This window comes from Tachysurus fulvidraco, chromosome 1, assembly GCF_022655615.1.
Source record: "Tachysurus fulvidraco isolate hzauxx_2018 chromosome 1, HZAU_PFXX_2.0, whole genome shotgun sequence".
NCBI lineage: Eukaryota > Metazoa > Chordata > Actinopteri > Siluriformes > Bagridae > Tachysurus > Tachysurus fulvidraco.
In genome coordinates this window covers 25,259,070-25,282,782 of record NC_062518.1, presented here as the reverse complement: position 1 = coordinate 25,282,782, position 23,713 = coordinate 25,259,070, and the positions used below count along the sequence as shown (strand labels likewise).

The window sequence follows — 23,713 nt, the reverse complement described above, 5'->3', positions numbered from 1 at the left end:
ATTAATATATTTTACGTAAAATGATGTGATACATTACTATACGTTTGCGAAATATCGGTGCCTCGGTAATCCAGAACAAGGATGAAAGATCGATTGGATGAGAGTTTGGCTAGTTGAGTCTGATAACTACATGAAGCACGGTAAGCTACGTCCAGACGAACGTGCACTACCGTAGTGAACAGTGTGCAGGAATAGTGTGCTAGGAGCAGTGGACTATCATTGTAGTATACTGTTTAGTGGAGTAGTATGCTGTACTGGTATTAAACTCACGCGTGCTTACTGTAATGAACATGAAGTGGGTTTATTTTAAGGATCTATGCTGACAGTTATGATGCAGGTGACTCACTTTCTTTAAAGCATAGCGGTTGGATATAAAAGTTCACGGATATGAATAAGCGATTCCACGTTATCCAGGTGAAGGACCAATGGGAAGGTGACCGTTAATTGACTGGAACGTGTTATATACAAGCTCACTGTATCACTAGCTCACTGTATACTAGCTCACTGTACATTAACTCACTGTACACTTGCTCACTGTATACTAGTTCACTGTACATTAACTCACTGTACACTTGCTCACTGTATACTAGTTCACTGTGTCACTAGCTCAATGTATTCTAGCTCACTGTACATTAACTCACTGTACACTAGCTCACTGTATACTAGCTCACTGTACACTAGCTCGCTGTACATTAACTCACTGTACACTAGCTCACTGTACATTAACTCACTGTATACTAGCTCGCTGTACATTAACTCACTGTACACTAGCTCACTGTACACTAGTTCACTGTGTCACTAGCTCAATGTATTCTAGCTCACTGTATACTAGCTGACTGTGTCACTAGCTCACTGTATACTAGCTCACTGTATCACTAGCTCAATGTTTTCTAGCTCACTGTACATTAGCTCACTTTATACTAGCTCACTGTACACTAGCTCACTGTACACTAGCTTACTGTACACTAGCTCACTGTAGATTAGCTCACTGTATCACTAGCTCACTGTACATTAACTCACTGTGTCTCTAACTCACTGTACACTAGCTCACTGTACACTAGCTCACTGTACACTAGCTCACTGTACATTAACTCACTGTGTCTCTAACTCACTGTACACTAGCTCACTGTACACTAGCTCACTGTACATTAACTCACTGTGTCTCTAACTCACTGTACACTAGCTCACTGTACACTAGCTCACTGTATACTAGCTGACTGTGTCACTAGCTCACTGTATACTAGCTCACTGTATCACTAGCTCACTGTACACTAGCTCACTGTACATTAACTCACTGTGTCTCTAACTCACTGTATACTAGCTCGCTGTACATTAACTCACTGTACACTAGCTCACTGTGTCACTAGTTCACTGTGTCACTAGCTCAATGTATTCTAGCTCACTGTATACTAGCTGACTGTGTCTCTAACTCACTGTATACTAGCTCGCTGTACATTAACTCACTGTACACTAGCTCACTGTACACTAGTTCACTGTGTCACTAGCTCAATGTATTCTAGCTCACTGTATACTAGCTGACTGTGTCACTAGCTCACTGTATACTAGCTCACTGTATCACTAGCTCAATGTTTTCTAGCTCACTGTACATTAGCTCACTTTATACTAGCTCACTGTATCACTAGCTCACTGTACACTAGCTTACTGTACACTAGCTCACTGTAGATTAGCTCACTGTATCACTAGCTCACTGTATACTAGCTCACTGTACATTAACTCACTGTGTCTCTAACTCACTGTACACTAGCTCACTGTACACTAGCTCACTGTACACTAGCTCACTGTACACTAGCTCACTGTATACTAGCTGACTGTGTCACTAGCTCACTGTATACTAGCTCACTGTGTCACTAGCTCAATGTTTTCTAGCTCACTGTACATTAGCTCACTTTATACTAGCTCACTGTACACTAGCTCACTGTACACTAGCTCACTGTACATTAACTCACTGTGTCTCTAACTCACTGTACACTAGCTCACTGTACACTAGCTCACTGTATACTAGCTGACTGTGTCACTAGCTCACTGTATACTAGCTCACTGTATCACTAGCTCACTGTACACTAGCTCACTGTACATTAACTCACTGTGTCTCTAACTCACTGTATACTAGCTCGCTGTACATTAACTCACTGTACACTAGTTCACTGTGTCACTAGCTCAATGTATTCTAGCTCACTGTATACTAGCTCACTGTGTCACTAGCTCAATGTTTTCTAGCTCACTGTACATTAGCTCACTTTATACTAGCTCACTGTATCACTAGCTCACTGTACACTAGCTTACTGTACACTAGCTCACTGTACACTAGCTCACTGTACACTAGCTCACTGTATACTAGCTCACTGTACACTAGCCCACTGTACACTAGTTCACTGTGTCACTAGCTCACTGTATCACTAGCTCACTGTATACTAGCTAGAGACAGCTAGTGTAGATTTATTAACTTACAGTTAAAATGTACAGTATTTGGTGACATTGTATTAATTTATGCAAGTATTTATTTCTTGTTGAGTTTAAACAGCTCTTGGTTTTCTTTGCAGGGAAGTAGGAACTAAATGCTCGTCACAATCAGGACTTGTGTATAATGGCGAATAAACGCGCTTCATTGTTATTTCTAAGCGTGGCTCGTCGTGTGCGTCTCTATTCACGGCACACGCTCATACCTGTAACCACACGACACGTTTATGCTTCACACTCCATCTTCCCACACCTCCCGGCTTATTCCTGTCATTTCATCAGTACCACTTCAGGTAACTTTCACAAAATATCTATATATAACACCTGGTTTGTTTTTTCATATCTTACCCACATAGTCGTGGCTATTTATAAATGGCTCCTTACTGTCAGTACACGTGCACTCCATAGGGCACGAGATAATGGAATGTATAAACTATACAGTACACTTTATAGCAAATAACACGTGGTTTGGGATTGAACGTTAGCATTGTTATTATCTTTGTTGAAGGTCAGAGCAGTTTGTCTATCCGAAGTCACACCTGTGGAGAACTGAGGACCAGTCACGTGGGACAGGAAGTTACGTTATGTGGATGGGTTCAGTATTTGAGGTCTGATGTCTTGATTGTACTCATGTTCATATAATGTTTAGTGATGTTCAGCTAAATAACATTGATTTGTTTTTTTTTTAAATTCCAGACAGGATCTTTTTGTGGTCTTGAGGGACTTCAGTGGTTTGGTTCAAGTTTTCATACCACAGGACGAGGTAGCAAAAAAAAAAGAAAAGAAAAGAAAAGAAAAAAACATTTATTTGAGGTCAAATGAATTGCTCGATGCTCTAATTTGTGCTTTTGGCTTTAGACTCATCGAGAACTGAAGGATGCCTTCTGTGGTTTAATGGTGGAGTCGGTCATCAAGGTGACGGGAAGAGTCAGGCATCGCCCAGAAGGCCAGAAGAATTCGGTAGGTGTCCTGGCTGAAAGGTAAAGACTGAAAAGATAATCGATTAATTATGAAAGAAGAAAAAAAAAATTATTGTAATAATTATTCTGCAAATTCAGGACATTGTAAATTGTGTTGTATTGTTCTTTAACATTTGACATTACATTACACATTGTACATGACAAACTATCATTAATCATCCAGATCCCCCAGAACACAATTTTGATTAGTCACATTAACTTAGATAACTTTTAGGATGCAGTGCAGTCAATAAACACCATTATTTAACAGTTAATCCCAGTCCACTTTAATTGGATGAGCAGTGTTCCAGTAGTGCTTATATTTAGTATAAATCACTGGGATGTTTCACAGTTTCTAGTGAAAGTTTGTTTGAATGAAATAGTTGCTACTGTAGTGTTAAAGACAGGACCTCCGATTTTTGAAAGCCTATGTCGACATTTGAAATCACCAAAACAAACACACCCCTAACCCAAATGGGTCCCACCCCTGTATTGATAGCTCCACCCACACATACATACGTAACCCAGGCAACTACAGGAAAGAAATGTGTCTTTATCATAGCTGAAGGGAAGAACAATATGATTGCAGATAAACAAACAAGCAAAAATGAAACACAAGCATAATCATGCAAAGGACAAAGGCATATATTAGTTCTGTGTAACAAAGCAAAACCAACGTTACTCACCTATCGAGAAGGAAAGTCGGCGTCTTAAGTAAAGTTGGTGCATATTCACAGATTGGAGTTTCCCGAGTCAATAACTCCTGAGCTAAACACTGTTACACAAAACGCGGTTGTAGCTGCCTCTCTACATTACTACGATAGAAACGAGGTGTTATTTGTGTAGTAACAGTGTTTAGCTCAGGAGTTATTGACTCGGGAAACTCCAATCTGTGAATATGTGGCCAACTTCCTGCTCCTTCAGTTCTCTCCAGCGCTGGAAAGTTGATCCTATATTAACACGTCCTACTTCTTGCCTTATCGTAAGTCTTTCTTCGCTTTCTTTCTTTGTTTTTATCCTCCATGTCAATGTTAAAACCGCTTTCTGCTAATGTCACACATGCGCACTGAACACTCTCTCCGGCCGCATATTGACAAGCCCCGCCCCTTTCTGCTCATTGGCTACACGTTTGTTTTGTTTTTGTTTATTATTCGGCCTGGCTCAGATTTCTGAAGCATTTCTCAAAAATCGGAGACCCTGTCTTTAAGGACATGGTCAGTGGACAGGGCTAACAATGCTTTTTCATGTATATAACCTTTCACTCACTCTTGGTTGCAGAAAAATGTGGGAGTTTTTTTTTTGTTTTTAAAAACAGTAATTTAATTGTTTTTTTTTTTATCCCATACGTTACTCATTAAACAGCATCAGATTTTTGAGGTGTTAAACTTGACTTTACTACTGACTTACAAAACAGGTGACTCCTTCCAAAATGCCAAAAATGCTAAATACCTCCTCATAGAAATCTCTGGTATATTTTACATTGTCTTCTCAAAAAAAACTCTCCATTTTTAAGCACTTTTTTGTTATTATAGAAAAAACAGGCTAGAACAACTATACATATTGAAACTACTGTCAGAGTTGTTGTTATGTAAGGAATTACTGATGATTCATCTTTGATTATGTGGGATGTGGTTAAGGTGTTGGGCTACTGATTGGAAGGTCATGGGTTCGAACCCCAGGTCCACCAAGCTGCCACTGCTCGGTCCCTGAGCAAGGCCCTTGTTACTCAGTTGTAAGTCACTCTGGATAAGGGTGACTGCTAAATGCCGTAAATGTAAATGATTACAATCAATGATTTCTCTCTCTCACTCTCTCTCTATTTCTCTCTCTCACTTTATTGCTCACTCACACTCTCTCACTCTCCTTCTTAATCCCTCCCTCACTCCCTCCCTGACTCACTCACTCACTCTCTCAATCAATCTCTCACTTAATTGTTCACTTTCACTCACTCACTCACTCTCTCACTCACTCACTCACTTAATCTCTCACTCAATCTCTCACTCACTTACTCACTCACTCACTCAATCTCTCTCTCTCTCTCTCTCTCTCTCTCTCTCTCTCTCTCTCTCTCTCTCTCTCTCTCTCTCTCTCTCTTAATCTCTCTCTCACTCAATCAATCTCTCACTTAATTGCTCACTTACACTCACTCTCTCTCTTTCTTAATCACTCACTCACTCACTCACTCACTCACTCACTCACTCACTCACTCAATAACTGGGTTATTATAAAACATATACCGAACAAGCACATAAATATGGACCTGTCATTCAAGTTCCAGCTCAAATGACCAGTGAATTCATGCACACTGTGTGACCAATCAGATTCAAGCATTCAACTATGCTTTGGTATAATAATGAATCAGCACGTTCTGTGTTATGTGTCCCATTGTATGGCTTCATAAGCTTTTGCACTTCTCCTTTGTTTAGAAAGTACAGGGTCAGGAATCGAGGATGAGGATAATATTTTCCAGATTCATGCAGCACTACACAGCTAATGAGCTCTCCAAAGATTTGCTCAATGTGATACGAGCACGCTGAAGACTGTGGGAAGTTGTTTCTGTCCAACGAATCACGTTTCTGACAGGATCCACTTACTGCGGATTGAATCGTTACTAAATTAAATCGAAATGCTATGAATATTCATTCACACGTTGCGGTATCTGTCAGGATTTAACACATAATTGCACACTTATAGTAGAGGGAAATATTTTCCTAACAGATTTGCATAAAATGCTCATTTGAAAAGGCTTGTGTTGTTTGCTGTGTTACTGATTTCAGAACATGTCCACTGGAGAAATCGAAGTGTGTGCCGAGAGCCTGGAAGTGTTGAACACCTGCCGCAAACTGCCTTTCGAGATTAAAGACTTTGTCAAGGCAAGTTGTTTATCGCAAGGAAGCTCATTTCATGCATCATTTCTAAAAGTGTTCCATTATATTGTTTTGCGGTCACGGGGAGTTAGCGTTTTGAGTTTTCCCATTAGGATACCGTACGCCTGTACTGAGGTGCATTCATTTCTGTCATTACATATTATTTAAAGACAGACATTTTTAGCTTGTTCTCAGAGTTCCACATGGTATTTCTAAATAAATTTCTGGTGACAGATCGGCTTAAAGTCTTTCACCAAGCAAATCTTTTTTGCTACTGTGGCATTTAGCCTAGAGCTGGGACTCTGAGCAGAGTTATCATGCTGTGGCTTAGTTTCTGGTACAGTACATATCTCTAACAGCTGCGTATGTTTTGTTGTGGCAGAAATCAGAAGCTCTCCGGATGCAGTATCGCTATCTCGATCTTCGCTCATCTCAAATGCAGTACAACCTGAGACTGCGATCGCAACTTGTGATGAAAATGAGAGAGTACCTGTGCAATGTGCACGGTAAAACTATGACAACTACATTCTCTCCAGCTCAGTTTGCATCATAATACTTTATAATAGCATTATCATTTCTTCAGGATTTGTGGACGTAGAGACCCCAACGCTGTTTAAACGGACCCCTGGGGTAGGTTTATTTTCTTTCTGTTGAAAAAGTAGATAGAGTTACAGAACTAAGACAAGGATACAACATTCATTCACGCTCACTGAATAATATATCTAATATGCATGCACAAATAACTATACTTAACAGGTAACATAACTACAGCTTAAGAACAGATCAGGTTTCACTCCTGTCAGCCGTCATGAGCAACTGTTGCTCACTCTGATATTCTGTGTGAAACTCCCAGGGGATCGGCCCATCTGGCACCAACAACCATGCTACAGTTAAAGTCACAGATTTCACACTGATGCTTCATGTGAACATTAACCGCTTAATCTTATGCATTATGCTGCTGATTGACAAACTGGATAACTGGATGAATGGTCAGGTCAAGCAGTGTTCCTTTTACTGCATTTTTGCAGACGCCCTGATCCAGAGAGACTTACAGTTTTATCTCATTTAATACAACTAAGCAATTGAGGGTTAAGGGCCTTGCTCAGGGGCCCAGCAGTGGCATATTAATGGAGTTGTGAACTCACAACCTTCCGATTGGTAATCCAATGCTTTAACCCATAATCTACTACTACTTCTTCTTTCGGCTTTTCCCTTCAGGGGTCGACACCGAATCATTTCTCTCCACCTATCCCTATCTTCTGCATCCTCAACACTTGCACTCACTAGCTTCATATCATAGCTCATTAATTACATCCATACTGTATATCTCCTCTTTGGCTTTCCTCTTTGCCTCCTGCCTGGCAGCTCCATGTCCAACATTCTCTTACCAAAATACTCACTCTCTCTCCTATGAACATGTCCAAACCATCTTAATCTGTCCTCCCTAACTTTGTCCCCCAAACGTCCAACATGAGCTGTCCTGCTGATGTACTCGTTCGTAATCCTGTCCAATCTTGTCACTCATAAAGAAAACCTCAATATCTTCAGCTCGGCTACCTCTAGCTCTGACTCCTGTCTCTTCTTCAGTGACACTGTCTCTAAACCATACAGCATGGCCGGTCTCACCACTGTCCTGTACAACCCCTAATCTACCTCATCACCTATTAATATGGACTTGTATAATGTATAAATGGATCATTTAAAAAAAATATTAATTATGTCATTCATGATTGGAGGGAGTCTAAAACATCAACACATGGTGATGGCATATTTAGTGAAAAGTCAAAATAGGGTTACAAAGTGCAGGTACATGATTTTAATGCTTACAAGCAAGTAGAAGTCAAATTCAGGGCTTAAATGTAAACCCTGTAGGTTAGCTGGTGGAACAACAGACAGCACATTAGAGTGTGCTGTCTGACTGACTAGATATAAGCCCATGCAATAAGATTAGTACCAATACTGGTTTGTGCCACACACAGTAGGACGGGTTGGTTGGGGTTGCTCAGTCTGTGATCCCGCATCGTCTCTAACAAAGCCATTATAAGTATACAGGCAGTCTCAGTCTCAGCGTGTGTGAAAGTGCCAATAACATGGTGGTTAAATTGACTGAAATCAAATAGACGTGATTAAACTCGGAGTATTTGACCTGTATTTAAGACCTGAAGCACTTTATTTAATTGAAATTTGTATTCATTTGCTTTTGTGTTTACAACCCACTAATTACTATACATAGAGAGGAAAGGACCAGAAGCAGCCAGATGACCGTATGCAGTGCGGGCCTTAATCAGCCAGGGTTGCCTTGTATGTCATTACTAATTAACCGTGATTAAGAAAAGGATAACTTTGTGATTGACATCATTAATAAGTTGCAGTACATTGTCACTACTCCGAACAGCTTCACACGCTGCTGACGCACTCCTAAATCCTCACTCTACCCTTGTGTCCATTGCACTCATTTGTAGGCTTGAGGGGTTTTTCTACGAATTCTTTCTGACCAAAACGTTATTGGGCTAAATTAACGTTATATGGCCGCCGAAACAACACGACTTAACACCTGACTCAAAATCAAGAAACTAGGAAGTACAATCACACACAAAAAACAAACCACAGGTCAGAATGAAAGCAAACACACAGGCAACCCCAAGAGGATATACATACACAGACTAATGAAGGGTAACAAGAAACAGGTGAGAACAATTAATTACCATGGTAACAAGGGCAACCTGAGCAGGAAACGACAACCTTATAAGGAAAGTGAGCTAGAAAATGGTGTCAGAATCAGGGCAGACATGAAATACAACTTTATGATATTTAGTCTTACAAAATCTGAACAAAAAAGGGATTCCAATTTTGCTGTAGATCATAAAAGATCTTTTTATTTATTTTTTAATTATTATTATTTTAATGGTGTAAACTGTCTGTATTTTTGAGACAATGAAACCATATACATGTTGGTTGACTTAATGCACTGTGCTACATTTCCATTTACTTTTACTTGTTAGGGTGCGAAAGAGTTTGTGGTGCCATCTGGAGAACCCGGAACGTTCTACTCTCTCCCACAGAGTCCCCAGCAGTTCAAGCAGCTTCTGATGGTGGGGGGTCTGGATAGGTAAGAATACACACACCTCATTCTGCTTCAATGGAGCTAAAAACTAATAGAGCTTGGTAACTTTTTTTCCCCTCAGGAATGATGTACAGGACAACAGACCATGTCTTGAGTTAATTAGTACTGAATTAATGAAGAGTTAATGCTGAAATTACAAACATCAGTGTAACATAACTACAGACCTGGACGTTACCGTGAACTGTCATAACCACTGCCATTTTTTAGTTTCGTGTTAATACTGTATTTAAAATTCTAATTAAGGGCAATATTAAGTATATAAACACAAGATTTATTTGGCTCATCATTCTAGAGTTCACAAAAGGTTTTTTTATTTATTTTTTTATTTATATACCAGAGATGACCTTGTATAAATACAGAGAAGTGTATTGCTTACTTGAAGTGAGTTGTAAGTGTGATGGCGAGTGACCCTTTAAACACATTTTTACAGGAGAGCCCATCGAACCAAAAAATGGGTTCTTTTTTATTAGCCTACATCTTGCACACACATTAGGATTTGATGACCTTGATTTAATATCTCGTGGTCACTTTCACATTAAATGTGCACTTCACTTTAAAGGATGGTGCATTTCTACTGCAAGTCCCAATAGCATTTCTCAAGAGTTTTTAATCAGTGAATAAGCTTCATGCTTTCTGCTGCCGTCAGTACGCATTAGTAGGGCATTTTTAGTTCTTAGTGCGGAAAGACGGTGTGCTGTTTTATAGGCTGTCAGGAGAAAAATCCGTATTGCAATAAATCAGTAAATTAGACTCTATTAGATGTTAATTTGAATGAATGCAGTCTTCCTATTTATATGTAATTAAATTAGTCATTACTTAAAATTTGTCTCTTGCTTTAATGTTGCCTCGTGTTACATTCCTGACAGCAAAGGAACTGGTCTCCTCAGGCTCATAGCAAAAACAGATGATTCCTATAATATTCCTCGGAGGTGTATTGTGTTACTGGTTTATTGTCAAAAAGGCATATTGTCATCTCGCCTATGCTTTTAAAAGCAAAATTATATTATTCTTTAATCAGTCTTCTTTAATGTACTGAAAGCTGGGGTAGGACTGAGGACTGGTGTTCACAGGAGTCTGTTGCCGTATCAGTAGACTAAGAGACATCACTTTACATATTAATTTGAATAAAAAATAAAACATCAGTATTGCTATTTAGACACTTAAATTAACTTTACTTAAATTTCCCAAATAGGATTTAATTTAAATAATGTATGCCAGACAAGTATCAAATCAGGGGGGAAAAAAGGTGTTGAAAACATGGATGGAATTAATTTAAGTTTAATTTGTAGACTCGTATTTTTGCTTCCTATTCATTAAACAATATTTCACAGGTGAATCACTCAAGCATTGCTGCTTGTTATTCTATTTTACTTTTAAAAATCATGAAACCTGACATTTTTTGCAAGCCACGTTTTACTTGGTGTCATGCTTGAGTATAATTGGATTTCTGGAGGTTTCTGTTCTAATCATATTCATGCATATCGCTTCATGATGTCAGAAAGCTAGCATGACGGCAGGTCGGGGTATAAGAGTACTTTCACCTGGTACAATGAAGAGGTAGCCTGCCTCCATTCTTTGTATAAATCTTATCCTGTTTTTGTTGCCAGTGATGTGGTAGCTTAGTGGTTAAGGTGTTGGACTACTGATCGGAGGGTCGTGAGTTTGAATCCCAGGGCCACCAAGCTGCCGCTTCTTGGCCCCTAACCCTCAATTGCTCAGCTGTATAAATGAGATGTAAGTTGCTCTGGATAAGAGTGTCTGCCAAATGCCGTAAATGTAAATGTTGCTGTTGTCTTCTTTGGACCTGAGCTATATGATGACGTAATATCAATGCCATTTTTTTTAGATGTCTTGATACCTTAAGCAACATTCAAAGACATAACTGACTGAAAGTAGCTGATTTGATGTAAACATTTACATGTAGACGTTTATGGACATCACACCCATACGTGCTTTCTGAACATCCCATTCCAGATGTAGTCCTCATTTGCTGTTATAATAATGTCTGTTCTACTGGAAAGTGTGGCTATGGGAGTTTGTCCCTCAGCTGTAGAAGCATTAGTGAGGTCTCAGTTGAGGAGGTCTGGTGTACAGCATTCCAGTTCATTCCAACATGGGGTTGAGGTCAGGGTTCTGTATAGGCCACTTGAGGTCTTCTACTTCAACCTTGGCAAACAATGTCGTCATGGAGCTCGTCATGGAGCTCAATGTCACTCAAGGAGCTTACCAGTGCAACGGTTATGCTGGAACATATTTGAGCCTCTTGAGGGAAATTGTAATGCTACAGAATATAAAGGCATCCTATACAAATGTGTACTTCCAACTTTGTGTCAACAGTTTTGGAAAGAACCAAATTTCTCATTGTCTATGTGTGTGTTGTAATCTCAGGTACTTTCAGCTGGCACGTTGCTACAGAGATGAAGGCTCCAAACCTGACAGGCAGCCGGAATTCACACAGGTAATGACCCTCAAAATCCCAAGATTGGCTATAGTACATGTGAGAATTGAGTGTGGCTCTGAAATGGGATGATTTGCCTTTCTCTGCCTCCCAGACACACTGCTAGCTGTGCTAATAGCCTAGAAGGGAAACTTCAAAGGAGTTCAAAAAATCAAAACAGTATAGCTTATGGCTTGGTCAGACCTGAAAGTAATGTCAATACAAGCACAGTCTTGTGACAAAAAAAAGTCTTCTGCACTTGCAGGTGGACATTGAGATGTCTTTCGTGGATGCGGCTGGAATCATGGCTCTGATTGAAGGCTTGCTGCAGTACTCCTGGCCAGAAGACAGAGGTATAATCAACATCCCCTTCCCCTGCTTGACATACGAGGAAGCAATGAAAGATTATGGCGTGGATAAACCAGACACTAGATTTGGAATGAAGGTTGGTGTGGCTCTCATTTTAATGCTGGTATGAGAGAATTACATTCAAGGATTTCTTTACTAACAAGGCTGTACTTTTTGCAAGTATAGCTTACGGATGTTAGCGAGACGTTCCAGCACACACAGATTGAGTTCATCAGGGAAGCCATCGTCCAACCAGGCGGCTGTGTCCAGGCCATCTGTGTTCCAGACGGAGCCGTAAGTAAAAGATACGAGCTCGCTGTCTCTTTCTCTCAAACACAGTCATCATATAGTCAAACCTAATGAGTTTCTCACAAAATTATTTCTTTGTTAGCTGTGGCAAAATATTTAAATGTGCCTGGTACGGAGGGCCAGGAATTTGCAAGAAAAGCTTAACATTCGTTAATTCGTTTAGTCCTTTATAAAAAGAGAACAATTCCGTTGAGAGTGAGATAAAATAGGAGCATCCCATTGAAACTTTACTATAATCTAGATCAGGGATTCTTGAGCTGGGGACAACAACATGTTCCCTGGGGGTGGGGGGGTGGGGTATGAGAGTGGAAAAGATAAAAATAAAAATAGCATTATTGTGTATATATATGGCCTGAATATAGCATCAACCTCAGGCTACAGAATATTGGCTAATGTTGATTATTTATTTATCTTATTTGAGCTAGTTACTGCAGATGGGCCATTTGCTGTTAATCTTGAAGCACGTAAAGCAAAGCTATATATATATAACTATTTAAGCTATAAGCATATGAATCAGAGCAGAAAAAGTCGTGGTGATATACTAAAGAAATCTTCAAACCCTCCAAACTGCTCTGCCACTTGTGGATTAGATGCTCAACTTTAGTTCATAAACCTGTCATACTTCTTGATCAAAAGCTACAGGAGCTAAAAGGTCACCAATCTACCTGCCAAAAAGCCACTACTGTGAATAAGAAGGCACTTCAGGCATATTTCATTAGAACTTTCATAATAATTGGATTGCCAAATCTGATAATCTGGTTATGAAAGTTGCTCCATTGGCTCGTGGACATGATTCACAGTTTAGCTTGCACTGTGCTTGGATAATTCTCCCTGAACTCAAACATGGAGTGGATGAAGCTGTTTGCACTGTCATTTACATTCATGGTTCTCTGTCAGGAGGTGCGACTCAAGCATGATCCTGGAGTTGTACAGTACCACAGCGAGGTATGATGGCTGTCCAGGAAAAATGTACTGAATCACCTTTACGAGTAATGATATGAGGCAAGGTCATTTTAATTGGACAGAAAGGCACCGCTAGCCACTAGCAGGTTGCACTGCTGGAATGTATGTCTGACATTTTCAAACATCATGGGAAGGCATAGAAAACGTTTTATTTAAAAAATGTCCAATGTTTTTTCTGCTTTTTCTGAAGTACACTGAAAGGGTAACTTGGGAATATTGGTTATATTATTTACCCCAAAGAACAGCTGTTTATTTTTCATTCAGAGTTTTAGTATGTTATAGATAACGGAATTGTTTGAATATATATTTTTTAAAATAACTCTCAAGTGTATACCATAAGACAGTTTGGGGGAAAAAATAATGCTGCCTCCACTAAAAACAAGTCCATGTTATTAGTCACATTGAACAGGAGATCTTCAGCCGTATTGACGCCATTTATTCAAAGCGAATACGTGACTTTATTGTATCCCTCTACCTTCAATATGAGAAATGGGGAAACAGATTTCTTCCTATTGTCATGAAGAGGGATTTCAAATCGCTTTTTAATAGCTCTGTTTGACCACAGGCGATGCCATTTAATGGGAAGAAGAAGAACAGTAATAAAATATCAGTTTCTGATATCAGCTTCATTCATCTTGTAACATTATTCAGTTCTTCCTAACGCTTGTTTAGAAGTCTCTTTATGTTTTGCTATATGTTCCACTACGTGAATTATTTTGCCCCTCCATGTTCACGTGCAATACTTCAGAATTCAGTTTTGGACCTTTTGATATGTTGATACAGGAGCCACCTTTAAACTAAGGCTTTCTGCTTTTTTTTTCTAACTGATGGTTCAATTCACTGAAAGGAAAAGGACACCGGAGCTGAAAGATGTGCCTTTGTTCTTGGTACACGAGATTTTGACTTGTTTACCCCTACATACTGTACTCCGGTCAGGGGTAACAAGACTCGTAGACGTGTTGTATCATGTAATGAGTTACAGTAGTCTAATTGCTACCAGAAAATTCTGTCTGGATCTATTATATTATACAATTCAGTCTGGGATCAGAATCAGGCCTAGAACCGTCTATTGCTATTTATTTATTTATTTATTTTCCCAGAAAAATCTATTGAAATATCATTTCAACCTCTTCACTGTATGATAACCAGTGTTGGGCAGTAATGCGTTACTTTTGACAGTAACTAATACTCTAACGTGTTACTTTTTTAAATAAAGTAACTCCGTTACCATGACTATATGATGCGTTACTCGTTACTTTTTTAAATTAATTAATTTAGGCTGAAGTGTAGCCTACAGCCTAACCCGTTTACAGCAGCGACACGTTGTAGGATTGGTGGATGCCAACCTGTAAACACAAAGACGCCGCACTGTGGGCGTGTTTCCGTCTTATTCATGTATGTGGGGCAGTAATCCCGAAACACATGGGCTATAGCCTGCCTACACTGACAATTGATTAGTTGATTTACCGAAACAGGCCAATCAGGATTGGCCCCCTCCCTCTCTACCGTGCACTACAAGGTTTGGAGCACATACTTGAATACTTGTCTCTGTCGCGCATGCGCGCTCTTTCTCGCTCGCTCTAGATTCCGGGAGATTGTAACTAATTTGCGGGCATCAGGGAGCCGCTATCAATATGCGGGAGACTCCCGGAACATCCGGGATACTTGGGATGTCTGGTTTTGTGTTTGTATAGACCATAACCCATAAAAGGGCATTAATGGGAACATTAAAGAACGTTCTTTAAAAAAGTAACTAAAAAGTTTCTTTTGAGAGTAACGCGTTACTTTTTGGTGTAAGTAATCAATAACGTAATTGAGTTACTTTTTGAATGAAGTAACTAGTAACTGTAACTAGTTACTATTTTTTAGTAACTAGCACAACACTGCTGATAACTACGTTCATATACCGTGCATATATGATTGTTTCTTTTGTTTTCCAGAAACACTTGAAGGGCAAGGACGTGGAGTTCTTGAAACAAGTAGCCAGGACTCAGTTCGACCAAGTAAGACCTTTTCCATTTGTATCTATCCCTCCCTTCATCCATGCATCTAACTCGCTTCTCTTTCTCCTTCATCCTTCTCAACATTACAGAAACATCAGAAGTGGTTATAATGCAAACAGCAACCAAGATAAGGGCAGCTCTTATGAAATATTTATCTAAAAGTGATCCATGAAGCTGATATCATAGTAAAAGTGTTCCTACCTAGAGGCAAGGGTAGACCACATTCGGAGGGTACGTCTTGGCTGAATCTGGAGGCTCCTCACGCGTAGTTAGAAAGGGAATGATAAATGCACATGTTCTCTGGAGCTCTCTTGTAACCACTTGCAGTAACAAATGTGTATTTGTAATTTGTAATCTGCCATGATTTGACCTGTTTGGCCCCACTTTATTTTAAGTGTCCTCTGGTACTGTGTACTTAATTAATTACTTAAAGCTTTGCTTTTACCTGTACTTGTAATGTACTGAAAAAGAAAAAAAAATGCTGTTAGAAGAACACCAACCTGGAATGGATTCTTTTGCTAGAACACCATGTTTCAAGCTCTGCCAACTTTTTGCTTTGTATTTATTTATCAAAGAAAGGGACATCCTGCCTTCCTCAGTTTACTGTGGAACATTATCTCTCAAATTTCTTGGGCAAACAATTCCAAATGGACATTATGAATCGTCTGCAACCCCAAAATTTGACCACCCTACCAGTATGATAATATAGTTCTGCTGTATTATACCTAAGCATATCAGAATCGGGAATCCAACAATGCTGTGGCATGAAAAAAATGCTTTTTTTTCTTTCTTTTTTTTTACATGAGGATGGACGGGTGTGTGTTTAACTTACATGGCGAGGGAGTTGGCACCAGGGTGCATTTTGTTGCAAAGAAGCTTCATGTTCCTTCGTGACAGTCATGTCAGTCATGTCTTGGCAGTCATGCACCCATCTAGGGCATGTAGTGGGCCTAAGGAATGCCATGATATTGCAGTCCATAGCATCACTGATCTACACCCATACAGTACTTCACTCTGGACAGGTGAAGTCAGGTGGTAAGCTTCTTTTATGGCTTCTCCACACCAAGAGCCCTAAGATTTCCACTGCTGGCACCATCAAAACCAACATTGGCACAAGAGAACGTATAAGCCCAAAGATGAATATTGACCCTGTGGAGCTCCCGGCAAACATTTTTGATGGAAACGGTGGAGTCAGGTTGTCCATTTTAATTCTGCCATGAGTTGAGCAGCTGTGTTTGAGGTTTTTTTTATACAATCCAGGTTAATACCCAAACATTCCTTTCAGACAGCTTCCTCATCCTCCTTCTGTGTTAACAGTTACTCATTTTAAATGTGGTTTTTTCCTTTGTGGTGGTATTCTGACTTTATTCTGGATACCGTCGCTACATAACAGATACTTACTGTTCTGGTCACAGATGCACCAAGACACAACCGACCATGCATCTTTGCCATGTTGCAACATGGCTTCTGTGAAGTTCATTGCTAAGTCACAGTAATTTGACAAACAGGAACTACAGTGTCTGTTTCGTCCTACAAAGCAGGCTGCCACATGATGCACAGTTCAGAGAGAGAACGCTGTGGTACGTCATTCATAAATTAGAGACAGGTGTGCCATGTTAATTAGCTCGTTCCCCGGCACTCCTGCTTTGGACCCCTGCCCCAAACCACACCTCTGCCTGCTACGAAGACATTATGTTTCATCTTCATTTGCTTAACACTTCATTTGTCATGAACCATCTCAGAAGCCAAAGTTTAATGCCCACAATTCACCTGAAAATCCATAACAACAAAAAAAAAAAGTAATTTGACTATGAGCCAGTTTGTAATGCTGTCTGAATTGATCTGTGAAGTCCAAACACTTAATGGATTATCTAGTGCACTAATGAAATCCACAATGCACTGCAATAGGTTAGTGTCCAAATGATTTACCCTAGCAGGTGCAGTACACCCATAATGCCCATAATGATGTTTATGGGAAATATTGGGAGTTAGGCTGGCATTTTGGACACAGTGATATTCTCTGGAGGTTTTATTTTCACCCATACGGCCCCATAAAACCAGTGAACAACCAATATGCTCTACATCTGCACAAAAGTACCACAATACATTGTGGTTCTTTCTGCTTCTGGTTTTTTCCTTAATGATCTTAATGAACAGCAAATGTTCTTGTTGCTGATATGACAGCAGGTAACAGTGCGAACTAAAGCTTCTACCCTCTTAACAAAAGTTAATAAAATTACGAAGAGCATACGGTAAAGTGGTCGGACGCGGTTGAAACCAAAGGCCACTGTCTCACTGTATTACAAGTCCTCAGGGAACCGAGATGAATTAAATGAGATAAAAATGGTATAAGGAGTCGGTTAATTAAAAGTAAATCAAGCCCAAAAGGGGCAAAAAAGATCCGTCAGATTTATCAAATTTTTCTGACGTCTGGAAAAAGTAGATAAAAAAAATAGGAAGGGGAAAGTTAAACTCACAATAACAAATACTCCTCTGGTCTGTCTGTAGGCCATCAGGAGAAAAAGGGCATCTCAGAATGAAATGACCTTGAAAACATACAAGTAGCAAGCTCCTTTTGTGTGAGCTTTCTCCCAGGAAAGGGAATTTTACATTACATAAATCTATATCGCTTGCCAGCTAACCGTAATTTGCAGTGGTTTGACATTAATTGTCTTTATGCTGTCTGACAAAATGAATGACCCAAGATGTCAAACATTTGATGACTAAAGTCATGATAAGGTTTTTTTTTTTTTTTTGACGTCTGCTCTCCTAGCCACTGCGGCACCTCGGGCTAGGACTCGCTTCTAATAAACAAAGGCCTCGGAAAAAATATACCGTTACAGACCAAAGCTTTACACTTGGCACACAAGTTACAGAATGTACAGCTACGTTCATGCAGTTATCCAATCAGCGATCATGTGGTAGCAGAGATAGGAAATAGATAAACTTTGACTAATTAAAAGTTTGAATGAATTATATTGCAATACAAAATAAATATGCACACCGAATGCTAATCATGAAACTAGTGCTACGTAATTTTTCAGATCTTTCTGGAATGCTGGTGAGCAGGTGGTAAATGCTGCTCTGTCCTGTGTATGTCCTTTTGCTGTGTAGGAGGTGGACTGTATGCAGGTTAGGGCAGAGGGATCCATCAAATCTCCTCTCGGTCGCTTGATACCGGACACAACAAGGCTGCAGCTGCTGCTGAAGACCAGCGCCAACGCCGGAGACCTGCTCGTCACTGCTGCCGGAGCCCGGGAACGTGTTGTGTGTACTGCACACATGACTACACACACACTCGTCATGCAGCCATAATAACACCCTTTCATTTAGCTTCATTAGAGCATCAAAGTGCAGCTGCTCAGATAGAAACGCCACACGGTAATTCGATTCAAGCTTAAAATACGGCTGCAGTTTATTAATTATTTCTTTTCCCACAAAACTAAATCGGAACTGATTTCACAATCATCAGTGTTTGTGTTAATTTAGCTCTTTCAACTGATGGTTGGAGATAAATGACTGATTGGGGATGTAACTGCAGCACTGGTATAAAGTCATTAGTGATTACTTTGACATGACATGGATTTGGTTTGTCAGTATTGTAAGTATAGTGCTTAACTGAGTTTTTAACCATCTGTTAAATATTCTGCTGCTTTACAGCAACATCCTGCATATTGCTGCACTTCACAAAGGAATGACCAAGTGAAAAGTTAAATAGTTTGTTTAATTATTGAATTTTCAGAAAAAAAAAAACATAACAATTAGATACAAAATTTATAACAATTATATGCAGGTGCTGTCTGAGTTGTATGCGTTAATGTACCGCATGTGTGTTGTATTGTAATTTCCAAGGAGGTGGATGAGACCTGGATATTGTTGATGAGGCCAGTAGCTGATAGAAAGATGCTGACACTGATGTGGCAGGAGGCTTTTGTCTTGATGGACCGTGGCTTCCTTTCTCAACATTTGATCTTTTATATTTGCACTAACTCACATTTAGTATTAGTAAAATGTTCATATTTAGTAGGTTCTTTCCGGTTCTCACACGGCTGCATCATAGCTTGACCTTATAAAAGGACAGCAGATGGTGTAAAGTCCCCACGTGTATAAAGCAAATTCCACCGAACCCTGAAACAAAATCCCTCCATGAAGGTAGAACAAACATCTCTTCATATTGGAGCAGGGGATAAGACAGCAATTTACAGAACACACATACACATAGGATTGTTGTACAGAATTCAGTCGTCAGGCCTCGTATATCGCTCTACGTTAACTCACCGGTGGGTGTTTCTGTCTTTAAATTCCCGAAACACTTATCATGTTTTTTTTTTGAGCACTCACAGGAACCACAAATGGAACAAATGAGACGTGTTGCTCATTTTGACCTCAGAGCCTCATTGACCTTGTGTCCCTCACTCCATTTGGTAACCCGAACCCGTTCCACTTTATCTTTATGCCTCTCTGCATACACCTTTTTTTTTACTCTATAAAACTCAATGATGCTGTATGATTATTGTAAAGGAACATTGAAAGGAAGCAACTCAAACATGCTCATGGTGAATGTTTGCTAGTTGTAAAACCCCGACTGTGTTTAGTCAGTTAAATGAGCAAATCGCAGTTGATGTTCCATGGACTTTCTAGTTATGCTTCCCTTATCCCACTTTGAAAACCATGGGTGCTGTCTCCTTATGATACAAAAAGCAAAACAAAAAAAAAGGTTTTAAATATATAAATTAAAACTTCTATTATTTGTCTTTTTTCGCAGTGTCCCCTTCTGGGGAAATTAAGGTTGCAATGTGCTGAGCTATTAGAGGGTCGTGGTGTGGCTGTACGGGACCCTTCGGCCTTTCGTTTCCTGTGGGTGGTGGACTTTCCCCTCTTTTTACCTAAAGAGGATGAACCGGAGCAGCTGGAATCTGCACACCACCCTTTCACCGCACCCATGCCTGAGGATGCCCACCTGCTCTACACCCAGCCGCACAAGGTGCACTGCACCTTTATTCCACACTTTATTTCCTTTACTACAAACACAACACTACACCACAGAACCCCAGGTAGCTTTTACAATGATAGTAAGGTTGGGATGCTGCAAAAGAGCGAGTCTGTGATTACATGCGGTTCTGAATGACCACATTTTTGTCACTTTCCACATAGGGAAAAGAGAATGATTTAAACCGGCACCACTTTAGCACGGTGGCGTCTGTGTGTGTTTATGGCTGATTTAACATTCGTGTCACCTCCTCTATTTGTGTTTTATCCACACCTCTCCTTTAATGATATCCATCCATTTTTAGGCACGTGGCCAACACTACGATTTGGTCCTGAACGGCTGTGAGGTCGGTGGCGGCTCCATCCGCATCCACAATGCTGCCCAGCAGCTCTACATCCTGGAGAACATCCTCAAAGTAAAGCATTTACCAATTTAACAAGCATTGCAAATTGCATCGATACATGAGTGCATTCTAGCTTGTGAACCTCTCTTGTTTGTGTTGTGTGCAAGTGTTTCTAGAGCAGCGCTTTATCACCGGTGCTTAACACTCCCACAGCTTTCTACTGACTTGCACACCGTCGCTGTGGTAACGCTTTACTCTATTTAAAGCTGAAACAGTGGGTTTAGAGTCGGGTAGAATGCAGTGTGACAGCTTAGCGCTTTTGGCTGGATCCGCAGTGGCTGGATATTTTCTCCCATGTGACCTTGGCGGTTTGTTCTGTTTCACTGAAAAGCAGTTCTCTAAGAATCTTTTAACATGTAGCTCATGTACCAATTCCACAACTCACCGCTGTTATGTCATTTCCTTTTCTTTTATGTATGATTCGATTTGTCATTATCCATATCTAAGTAAGTGCACTACAGCAAAATATTATTTTCGGGCTATTTCAAGGTAGTCATTGGTCACTTTAATATGAAAAACTGTATCCCTGCTCATTTCTGCAATTATACAGTAAGATGAAATAACATGACAGTGGACAGTTGAAGACCAAAAAAGATTTGCCTGTTGCCTTTTATTTACAACAACCTCCTAATCAATTGCCGGACTGTATATGACTATAGAAAGGACATTGTTCATAATAACGCTCTCCGGTGTTTATGACAGAGATGGGGGACTCGAGTCATATGACTTGACTCGAGTCTGACTTAAGTGGCAAATTTGAGACTTGAGACTTGCTTGACAAATATTAAAAAAAGCCTCGACTCGACTTTGACTTGACATTCATGACTTGAGACTTGACTCAGACTTGAGTTAAATGACTTAGTGATGGGGGACCCGATTTGACTCGAGTCTGACTTAAGTCGCAAATTTGAGACTTGAAACTTGCTTGACCAAATATTAAAAAAAGCCTCGACTCGACTTTGACTTGACATTCATGACTTGAGACTTACTTGTGACTTGCAATGTAAATAAATAAATAAACTGCAGGAAAATCTCCCTTAGATTTTCCTGCAGTTTTTTTCCCCAAATGCCATTTTGTGTAAAATCTGACAGTGCTGTGAGTACAAATGTAAAAAAAAATTACACAAACTCATACTGTTTTTGAAATACTCAAACCAATGAAATGCCACAGTAAAGGTCACCAGGATCAGTTTTCCCCATTTTCATGTTTGGAGGTGTGAAGTTTAACTGAAGCTCTTGAGCTCTGTCTGTATGATTTTATGTATCGCGCTGCTGCTACACGATCGGCTGCTTGGATAATTGCATGGACGAGCAGGTGTATAGGTCCTATTAAAGTGGCTGGTGAGCGTAGGCAAAATGAGATTATAATATCCCCATTCAGGTGCACGGCAGAAAATATGGAACATTTGAAATCATTGACAATATCCAGATGTAAAATGATGGTGATTTTTAAATAATATGGAATCAAAGTGCTAATGTATTTTCTGCCTGTAGTTCTAGTGTAATGCAATGTTAAACCTTCTAAACTTAATAAAGGATGTGACTCGCTCCACTGTGTTACAGGAGGACCCGTCTCTCCTCTCTCACCTTCTGGAAGCGTTGGACTCGGGGGCCCCTCCACATGGCGGGATTGCATTAGGTAAGCTCCAGCCTTGACACCTGCTACCCACCGAGATCCATCAGTGCGAAAAAAAAAATAAGGTCATAGCGGAGCATCTGTGAGTAAAATATTTTTCTGAAGTTATCACCCCACATCAGCTGCGGTCATGCTCCAAGCTAAAATTGATTGTCTGACAGAGATTACTCGGCAGAACTGCGGACTATTCCGAGGGCTCGAAAGTCAATACAAAATTGTGTGTCCATCTGAGAATAATTTTTTCTATCCACGACTCAAAAATAACAAACTTTCAACTAGTGCTGAAAATCCGATAATAAACTGTGAAAGTGTTCTGGGCTTTTTCATAACAGATTGTTTATCCTCCTGTTTTAGGTTTAGATCGGCTGGTGTCCATCATCGTAGGGGCTTCCAGCATCAGGGATGTCATTGCCTTCCCAAAGTCCTTCAGAGGTCATGACATCATGAGCCACGCACCTAGTTTGCTGCCAGAGGAGGAGCTGAGGCCGTACCACATCTCTGTGCTCTGGCCTAGTGCTAAAAACGGACAGGACGACAAACCCTGACGCTTCCACTCTATATCGTTTTGCTGGATGGAGTGGGAAGCCAACTTCATCTCATGTTGAACTACAGAGATGCAGACAAACCACTTTTTCTATAAACCTCAATCATCAGATCACTGTAATATCTGTACTCAGATGACTATAAGAAGACATTAAAGACATTTCAACTCCTTCTTTCTTATCGTTTTGTTCAAATTCTCCAAGCTTCTCGGATTCAGATAGAGCATGCAAGAGAGAAACCAGTAGGGGGTAGCATTGGACCATCACGCCGCACTTCTTTTTCAGATATCCTGAAGCCGAATGCATGCATATCTAACATTTCATGCTTTGGACTTCCCAGTATAACTTCAGTTGTCTGCTGAGGGCTGATGCTTATCTACAGCAGCAGCATACTGATCTCCCACACTTGAGTCCACATATTTATTACACCGAGTGTTATTTTTGGGGTTAGACCTTGTATGCTGTCTGAAAACAGAGGTGAGGTGGGGCTACTGAATGCTGCCAGTTCTCAGTTTAATGATGTATAGCCTCTGCCTCGCTGTGCTGTAGGCATACATTTTAGTGAAGAAACGACATGTTGCGATGTTGCGCTTGCCAACACTGACAGGCTTGTAAACAGATGTTCTCATTAATTCTCCAAACACACAGCTAAAA

General features: G+C 40.1%; 1 protein-coding gene across 5 annotated transcripts; it reads left to right on the top strand.

The window, feature by feature from the left end:
* The first annotated feature begins 2 nt into the window (after window positions 1-2).
* On the top strand, window positions 3-23,233 carry dars2 (aspartyl-tRNA synthetase 2, mitochondrial). Of its 5 annotated transcripts, none has more exons than XM_027132881.2 (18): window positions 3-140; window positions 2,562-2,771; window positions 2,987-3,086; window positions 3,175-3,241; window positions 3,337-3,438; window positions 6,215-6,310; window positions 6,687-6,810; window positions 6,888-6,934; window positions 9,307-9,413; window positions 11,817-11,886; window positions 12,131-12,310; window positions 12,400-12,507; window positions 15,426-15,488; window positions 18,603-18,755; window positions 20,254-20,472; window positions 20,783-20,893; window positions 22,445-22,520; window positions 22,872-23,233. In XM_027132881.2, exons 2-18 carry the CDS (start codon window positions 2,606-2,608, stop codon window positions 23,060-23,062), a joined length of 1,980 nt encoding a protein of 659 aa, XP_026988682.1. In that variant the 5' UTR covers window positions 3-140; window positions 2,562-2,605; the 3' UTR covers window positions 23,063-23,233. The 5 variants fall into 5 exon arrangements, with proteins under 5 accessions (XP_026988682.1, XP_026988674.1, XP_026988659.1 ...); XM_027132873.2 differs by lacking the exon at window positions 3-140 and adding an exon at window positions 156-337; XM_027132858.2 differs by lacking the exon at window positions 3-140 and adding an exon at window positions 156-414.
* The last annotated feature ends 480 nt before the right edge of the window (window positions 23,234-23,713 follow it).